The sequence below is a fragment of the Psammomys obesus genome, unplaced genomic scaffold (genome assembly GCF_907164565.1).
Source record: "Psammomys obesus unplaced genomic scaffold, mPsaObe1.curated_primary_1811, whole genome shotgun sequence".
In the NCBI taxonomy this organism is placed as follows: domain Eukaryota; kingdom Metazoa; phylum Chordata; class Mammalia; order Rodentia; family Muridae; genus Psammomys; species Psammomys obesus.
In genome coordinates, this window is record NW_026592636.1 from 2,371,612 (window position 1) to 2,380,627 (window position 9,016).

Here is a 9,016-nt window from a genome sequence, read left to right on the forward strand (position 1 = left end):
TGTGTGTGTGTTAAGATTTATCTGTTGTGATGTGTATGGCTCTTTTTTACCTGCATGTAGGTATTTGCACCTGATATGTGCCTCATGCCTTCCTAGGCCAGAAGATGGTGTCAGATCTCCTAGAACTGGAGTTAAAGGCATTTGAGAGCCATCAGGTGAGTGCTGAGAACTGAACCCAGGTCCTCTGCAAGAGCAGCCAGTGCTCTCAACCAGTCAGCCACCTCTCCAGACCCTTTCTTAGATGTATTTATTTGCTTTAAAGACAGGTCTCAAAGCTGATGCTGGCTTCAGATCTGCTCTGCGGTTGAGGCTAGCCTTGAACCCCAAGTTCTTCCTGCTTCCGCAGCTTCAGTGCCAAGATGGCGGGCCTGTGCCAGCACATCTGGCTTCTGGGCTTCTCTTGGCCAAACACAGGGAGGTAGCTGGTTCCAGAAGCTGTGCTAGAGACGTCTAGGGAGGAGATGCCCTCTTCATTCTTTAGTGCCATCTTAGAAGCTTGTGCTGCCAGCATGTGCCAGCCCAGTGCTGGTCAGCAAGACAGAGCAGATAGCCCTGCCCACTAAGCTGTCCTGGATGCTCTCCCTATCCCCTGTAAAGCAGGTTCCATCACTGGCCTTAGCAATTCTGTGCCTTAGTCTGCTCAAGGCTTCTCAGGAGCCAGCCAGACCCTGGCTATGACAGAGGCTGTGGGAGACTGCTGGAGGGTGCTCAGCTGTGGGGGACGCCCGACATCAGCACGCCAGAGAGGGCTCCCAGAGGACCTACTACCCTGTATATGAGGTCTCAGACTTGAAAATGACCCCAGGGAAGCCTTTAATATCAGCACTTGAGAGGTAGAGGCAGGTGGATCACTGTTAGTTTGAGGCCAGCCTCATCTACAAAGCAAGCGAGTCCAGGACAGCCAGGGCTACACACAGAATAACGTGTGTCAAAAAGGAAAAGAAGAAAAGAAGAAAGGAAGAAAGGACGAAAGGAATAAAGGAAGGTAGGAAGGAAGGAAGGAAGGAAGGAAGGAAGGAAGGAAGGAGGGAGGGAGGGAGGGAGGGAGGGAGGGAGGGAGGGAGGGAGGGAGAAAGAAAAGAAAAGAAAAGAAAAGAAAAGAAGGAAAGAAGGAAGGAAGAAAAAAGGGGGAAAGAAAAGAAAGCCCCAGAGTGTGCTATTAACAGCTTCTGTACCATGGGGTGGGGGTGGGGGTCCCCACCCCCCACCCTTTGACGTTCTCAGGATTTCATATCTACCAAGAGCCTCCCACCTCCTGACTCTTCCCGGAGCTCGGCACATTGGCAGCCAATGTTGAGACCCAAGCCACTGGGCCCTTAGGCACACCTATGTGACAGTAGCTCCTGGCCGGGGACCGCGGGAGGCACAGGCCAAGGAGGTGGGGTGGGACCTCTTCTGACACCAGGAACCTTTTCTTCTTTGAGGCCCTCAGCAGATGGAGAACTGAGGTCAAAAGCTCAGGGTCCAGGAAGCTATTCCCGGAGCCTAGACTCCCGCTCAGCTTCCCCAGGTGAGTGTGCTAGGGATCTTTGTGGCGTCTTCTCTCCCTTTTTCTCCGCCTCCCACCTCCCTCATCCCTCTTTCCCTTCTACTGGATCTGCCACCTGCCTCCCCCACCCCCATTTCTGTCCCTGCCTACATCTCCAGGGCTCTAAGACGCTCTGACTTTATTGTCCCTGCTTCCATCTGCGCAGTCCGCTCTCTGGACCACCGATGGGACAGAACACTCCGGCTCAAGGTGTGCCAGTTTCCTTCCGTGTCTTCCGGTCCGTCGCGAAGCTTCAAGACAGAGAGTCCCAAGGGCCCTTGGGTCACGAGACTGGGCGCCCGAGGATAGCCCTGCGGCTCGTGTGAGAAGCGACCTGCGCAGATCCAAGCCCAGGCTCCCCACGCGCCACCCTCGACAATCGCTCTCGATTAGGCGCCGCCTCTCAAGAGCGTTCCTCAGCCAGACTTCCCCGCAAGTTGTTTGCGCAGACATCAGTCACCCGCGGTCCCATTGTGCACCCAGGATTGATGTAAAGCGGGGGGGGGGGGTGTGTGACAGGGCCTGGGGGCGGCTGCCTTTAGCCCTCGCTCTATAATTTTCCGAGACATAATTGGTCTGGGGGCGGGGCGGGGACCTTGCAGAGGTGGGAGGGGGCGCAGGGCGCGCGGCGGCCCGACGGCGCTGGTCCCGGCGCTGAGCGCAGGCGACGCCTGGCCTGAGCCCCGCGCCCCCGCCGGGGACCGCGGCCGGCTTTTGTTAACCGAGCGCCCTTTCTTCGGAGCTGTGCGCCGCAAGGGAAAACAGGGCTCCCATCCCTGGGTGAAAACTCAGTCTCCTCTTCCCATCTCCCCCTCCTCTCGTTTCCTCTCCAACCGTCCCTCTTGCCCTCTCTCCCTCTCCCTCTCCCCCTCTCCAAACCCGTCCCTCTCCTCCTCTCTCTCTCCATCTCTCTCCCTGACTCCCCTCCTTTTCCTCCCTCCCCCGTCCCCCACCCCTCCCTGGTGCCCCTCTCCCTCTCCTCCCCTCCCAGTCACAGCAGGCACAGCCTGACGCGCGCGCGCTCGGGCGTGTGCCCCCCAGCGCCGCGCCTTCCCGAGCCCCGCGCCGGGCGCTGGCGCCGCCGCCGATGCGGGCGGCCGCGATGCCGGGATGGGCCTGATCTGGCTTCTGCTACTCAGCCTGCTGGAACCCGGCTGGCCCGCGGCGGGGCCCGGGACGAGGCTGCGGCGCGATGCGGCCGGCCGCGGCGGCGTCTATGAGCACCTCGGCGGGGCGCCCAGGCGCCGCAAGCTCTACTGCGCCACCAAGTACCACCTCCAGCTGCACCCGAGCGGCCGCGTGAACGGCAGCCTGGAGAACAGCGCCTACAGTGAGTGTCCGGCCGCCTGTGGGGACAGGGGCCGCCGTCCCCCGTCGCCGCGTCCCGGGTGGGAACGGAGATCGGGGTGAGGACGATGCCGCGCTTCCCGCGAGCTGCTCCGCCCCGTCCCGCTCTCCCGGGGGCTGCGCGGGAGGCGACCTCCACCCTGACACGTCTGTGCTCCTCGCTGAAAAGCCGTTGGACAAGGATTTATCGCCCTCTTTATTGTTTGGACGACCCCGGGGCGCACGGCCGGTCCCTTCCCGTCCTTGCTCTCAGCCCATGCGCCAAGGACACTCCTCCCCCGGGCAGAGCTCCGGTTTTCGCGACTCTGGCGTCCTGCGCCCAGCGAGAGGGCGCGACAGGGCCGGACGGGCGTCCACGCGCGCCCTGGAAGCAGCTGGCACGCATCCGCGGCCCGCGGCTCGGTAGTGCCCAGCGCCGGTTCCCGAGCGCTGCAAGGGTCCGGCTTGGTGGGCGCGGCGCGCGGGAGCCGAGCTCGGCCCCGGAGCTCTGCGCACCGCGTGGGAGGGAGGCCGCGCAGAGCTCACGGTGCCCGGGGCTCAGGAAGCAGAGCCAGGGGTCGCGGGCGGCGGCGGGAACCGCAGCTTCCTCCCGAAAAGCCGCAGCCCCGCGGGGGCGGGCTGGGGACCAGCCCCTCTCGGGCCTGAACTTGGGGCTCCTCAGGCGCACCTCCTCCCTAGCTGTCCGGTTCTGGGCGGGCCCCAGGTGCAGAGGAGGGGCACTTCGCTGCCGCCCCCCGGGACACCCAGGCCGGCGCTCCTCCGGCTCCAGCTCTAGAGCCTGCACCCTGCACCCCTCCGAACGGTGGCTAGGGCAGAACCTCAGCTGGTCCCGGTTATCTGGACCATTCTGGGTCCCAGGTGGGCGCCAGAGAGGGGCTCCCTGAAAAGGGTGTGAGTCCTCAACCCACTATCTCAGGGGACATTAACTTCCCTTCCCCTTCTCCCCCCTCCCCTCCCTTCCCCTCCCCTCCTAAAAGCACTGTGCTCGGCACAGAAAGCCGCTGGTGGAAGCTGGTTGGTTGGTTGGTCGGTTTTGCATTTTATTTATTTATTTTTATTTATTTTGTGTGTGTGTGTGTGGAGGTCATTGGACCCCTTGCTGGAGTCGGTTCTCTGCTTTCACCATGTAGGTCCCGGGTTCAAACTCTGGTGGTCAGCCTTGGTGGCTACTCTGCCATCTTTGCTGAGGGCCCGTTAACTTCTGTGCCTCTTGGGCCTGGGCGAGTCCTGTTACCCTCCCTCAGGGGCGAGGCCCTGCGGAGGCAGGCCACCTTTGAACACCCATCTTTGGATCCCTGGCCGGCCACCGGGGCCTGGGGGCGGGGTCCCTCTGACTGGGCGGTATGAAACGCTGGCTTCTCTAGCTGTCTCAGCACCTCCTCTTCTGGGGCTCCACCTGTCCCGGGGTCTGGCTCCCTAAACCGTTACATGTGGCCTTGGACAAGGTGTCCTCAGCCTCTGCTTGCCAGACTGAGCCTTTCCACAAGATTGCACCAATTACAGACTGGCTCGATTTGCCCGGGTTGTGCCCAAGGGACATGGCAGGGGCAGGACACTCCCATCGTGTCTTCTGGGGTTAGGATTAATGTCTTGGGCACAGCGGCTGTGTGTCCCCCTTTTTCACAACCTGCCCAATACTTTCTCTCTACTAGGAGTTCCAAGCCCCCACCTCCACCTGCTGGTCGTGGCTGCTCTTCTTTCCCAGTTTCCAAAGCCTTGGCGGCGGGGTGTGTGTGTGTGTGTGTGTGTGTGTGTGTGTGTGTGTGTGTGTAAGGGGGCTTGCTCAGGCAGAGGTTCTGTTTAGGTAGAGAAGTTGATGGACCTTTCCTGCCTCTTTCCAGGCATCCTGGAGATTACTGCCGTGGAGGTGGGCATAGTGGCCATCAAAGGGCTCTTCTCGGGGCGGTACCTGGCCATGAACAAGAGAGGACGGCTCTATGCTTCGGTGAGTCCCATCGCTAGCGGGTGGGTGCTGATGGAATAGCCAGCCATCTGGCTTGAACTTCTGGTTACGGGTCGGAGAGGACATGAGTGGTAAAAAGCTTGCTCCCTCCCCCTGGGGTCATGCCAGACTCAAACTGGTCCAGTTCCCTGGGCTTCTGAGTGCCCACCCAACAGACTTTAGGTGCTCGAGAATTGTTCTTCTCACCTGTCTGAAGTCAGTCTCTTTCTCTGAAAGGCACACTGGTGGAGCTAGGAAGAGAGCATGGCATCGGGGTCCCAGACCTCCGTGGAAATGAATGAACAAGCTATTCCACCCTAATCCCTTCCAATGCCCCCAATACTAGGTAGGAGAGAAAGAAGGCTGGGGGGGGGAAAGGATGTAGTCCTTTCTAGGCTGCTTCCTGCTGATTAGGGGGAGTGGAGTTCCTTGAGGCAAGTCCAATCTTCATCTCACCAGGATATCTCCGACTGTTTCTTGTCTCTTTCCCCTTGACCGCTTAACAAATCAGCAGAAGCAGAAACCAGTAGGAGGAAGAGCCTCACCCCCTCTCTTGGGGCTCTGATCTTTTCATACCCTCTCTAGAGTCCCCCAGAATTAAGCTATCTCCAGCTAGCAGAATCCCTCCTCTGCCGGAGCACACACACCATCAGTGGATGGTCTGAAGCAGCCCCACCTTCCATACCTTGGATTAAAACAAAGACACGTTTCCATAACCTAAATGGGTTTTCAAAGACACCAAAACCCTCACTACACGTGATGGGCCGCGTAGCCTCACCTCCAGCCATCTCTAAGCCCTCAGCTGTGCTCCTTGCATTGCCGTCTTCAACCTGCCCCTCACCCGCTGCTGCTTAATCCCAGAAGTCTCACCTTGTCACACGGGCCTGGTCCCTTCCCACTTGGAGCTGCAACAGCCTTGGGTTTGAGTGACAGGCTGGCAATTTCTCTGCCCTCCAGCCTATCCGTTCACTGTCTATCATCCATCCACCCATCCATCCATCCATCCATCCATCCATCCATCCATCCACTCAGCCAGCCACCTATCCACCCACCCCTACACTCTGTCATCCACCCATACTACCATCTATCCACTCATCCATCTAGGCCAACCATCCCAAACATCCTCCCAGCCATCTAGCCACCCAGCCATCTAGCCACCCACCTAGACACTCATCACCCCATCATCCATTCATCTATCCACCTATGTGCCATCCCTATACCCAACTATCTATCTACCTACACAGCCACTCAGCCACCCACCCATCCATCCACCATCCATCCATCATCCATCCACCATCCATCCACCATCCATCCACCATCCATCCACCTCTCCAGCCACTCACCAACCCACTCATTCATTCACCCTTCGACACACCAGCCAACCATCTACCTTCACCGTGCTCCATCTACCACACACCAAGCAATGAGCCAAGTGCCAGGATACAGCAAAAGGGAGAAACGGCCCTCCATCCTCATCGGAGGGCCGGTGGAGGGAAGTCACTTAAAGCAGAGCCCGCTCTTGGAAAAGGTAGGATGGCCAGGCTGCACTGGCAGGTGGGGACAGGTGGTCCAGGAGAGACCGAGCCACTGGGGAGGCGTGGACATCATGTGGACATCATGGCCTCCGTGGAAGTTGACTGTCCTCTGTCCCGCAGGAGCACTACAACGCAGAGTGTGAGTTTGTGGAGCGGATCCATGAGCTGGGCTACAACACATACGCATCCCGCCTGTACCGCACGGGGCCCAGTGGGCCAGGGGCTCGACGGCAGCCTGGTGCCCAGAGACCTTGGTACGTGTCTGTGAATGGCAAGGGCAGGCCACGCAGGGGCTTCAAAACCCGGCGCACACAGAAGTCTTCCCTCTTCCTGCCCCGAGTGCTGGGCCACAAGGACCATGAGATGGTGCGGCTGCTGCAGAGCGCCCAGCCACGGGCCCCCGGTGAGGGCGGTCAGCCCAGGCAGCGGAGGCAGAAGAAGCAGAGCCCAGGGGACCATGGCAGGAGGGAGCCCTTGTCTCCTAGGGCCACTCCAAGCACCCGGCTGGATACAGGTGGACCGGCTGTGGCCTGAATGGCCATCCTGAGACCCCTCCGAGACCAACCCCAGAAGGTACCCAGGATCCACCCGAAGGCCTGGCTGCCACACCCTTGTCTCTGGGCTGGCTACTTTGGGGACCAAGAACTTGCTTGCCTTTTGTGGCTTTCAAAGAGCAAGTGTCAGCTGCGAAGGGGCTTGAGTCAAAGACCCTGGAAGACTCGAAGTTCAAGATGTGTGTGGGGTCATGTGAGAGGAAGTTCTCATTGCAGGGGTAACCCAAACCCCAGGTGGGGCCCAGCCAATGTCAGACAGTCTTGTCAGTCAGGGGAAATGGACAGTGGGGGGAGCTAAGATTCAAACATTAAATGTGTCATTCTGTCTCGCTATTTAGCAGCTGGGATACAGGATCGGGATGCCCTGAGGCTCCAAGTGGGACATTCTGGTCAAGATGGGGAAGGTCTGCAGGCTTTGGTGTCAGGAAGGCTGTGTCCTGAGGAAAGGCTGAGGCGCTGCCCACAGGCATGTGTCTGTGAGTTCTTCCATTTGCAAATACTCACAAGAGCGTGTAGAAGGGTGTTGGTGTATTCCAGAGAGGTATGTGTGTGTGTGTGAGGCATGCACACAAATGGACTCTCAACTTTTGACTTACAGTCTTCTCTCTCTCTCTCTCTCTCTCTCTCTCTCTCTCTCTCTCTGTGTGTGTGTGTGTGTGAACTCTATTCCTAAGTGTGTAGTCTGTGTGCATGGAGAGAAGAAGAGAGGTTTGCTCTGTTTGAGAATCCCCTCCTTCCCTTGTGTTAATTTCCTTATTGATGTGACTAAACCCCTGACTGGAAGCGTCACAAGGGAGAAGGGATTCACTTTGGCTCACAGTCTGAAGGCACACAGTCCCTCACCATGAGGGGAAGGCTTGGTGATGAGGGCAGACTGAGGCTGTGATGTCAGGAGCCTGTGCACATCTCCACAAACCAGGAAGCAGAGGGTAGAGTGCTGGGGCGCAGTAGTGAGGGATGAGTGTGGTGCCCAGCCCTTTCTCCTCCTAAGCTCATGGTTTGGTACCCATCATTGTGGGGTAGCCACAATGGCAATGGGACCAGAGGCAGCTGGTCACATTGCATCCACAGTCAGGGGTAGAGAGAGAAATGAACGGTGGGTGCTCGGCTCACTTTCTCCTTTTTATTCAGTCTGGGATCTCAGTCCATGGGACTGTGCCCCCCACACACACATTTTGGGTGCGTCTTCCCTCAGTTAAACCTCTTTGAAAATAGCCTCACACACAAGCACAGAGGTGTGTCTCCCAGGCAATTCCAAACCCAGTTAGGTTGGCCACGGAGCAAACTATGAATCTCTCTAGGGACTGTTTTTATTGGGTGAAGAACTTCAGGCAGAGGTCCCTTCCTTTCTTTGTTCTTGCTACCCACTTCCAGAGCTGCAGCCTGTCCTGACAGCCATGCCCAAGGCGGGCCCAGCTCCCTATCTTCATCATGAGACTCTTGGCATGAAGCTACCTCCAGCATCAGGATAGGTAGACAGCCCTAGCCCCTCAGCAGGCCCCAGTCCCTGGAATTGTGCCCTGAGGAACTGGCATCCAGGGCATCTAGGAAAAGTGACCCCTGTGCCAGGCACCTCAGCAGCTTCTGGGGAGGAGTGCAAGGCCTAGGAAGTGTTTGTTGGCTAATATTTAAAACTGTCCCGACAGAAGTCTAGGCCACTCCTGCAGCTGACTGTCTTCCTGGGACTCTGTCCCCCGACCTTGGTCAGAGGCCACTGGCTTCGTACCAGGCCTGGGTTAGGAGGGAGGCAGGAGTACAGGCATGTCCTCCTTGCTCAGTTCATAGCTAACCATTTGACCCTGGTTGACACAACACAGCCTTTTCTAAATGAGGTTGTGCTAGTTGTGAATGGCTTATAGGAGGCTGCACAGGCTCAGGGAAGGCCCCAGCCTAAGCCATTGGTGTCTCTGTAGAGAGATTTGGCTGTAGGCAGACACACACACAAACACACACACACACACACACACACACAGGAGAAGCACACAAAGACACTCAGAACATCCCACCAGTGAGATTCCATGTGGATCTGGGGGCTAAGTCAGAGTGAAGCTCCCACAGTGGCCAGAGGCTGCCAGAGCCCCAGCAACTCAGGAGGTGCTGCCGTGAGCCT

The 9,016-nt window shown here is 58.3% G+C and overlaps 1 protein-coding gene across 1 annotated transcript; it reads left to right on the forward strand.

Moving 5' to 3' along the window:
* The first annotated feature begins 2,638 nt into the window (after positions 1 to 2,638).
* Positions 2,639 to 6,886, forward strand: Fgf3 (fibroblast growth factor 3). Its single transcript, XM_055614536.1, has 3 exons — positions 2,639 to 2,858; positions 4,717 to 4,820; positions 6,473 to 6,886. Exons 1-3 carry the CDS (start codon positions 2,639 to 2,641, stop codon positions 6,884 to 6,886), a joined length of 738 nt encoding a protein of 245 aa, XP_055470511.1.
* Positions 6,887 to 9,016: the final 2,130 nt, after the last annotated feature.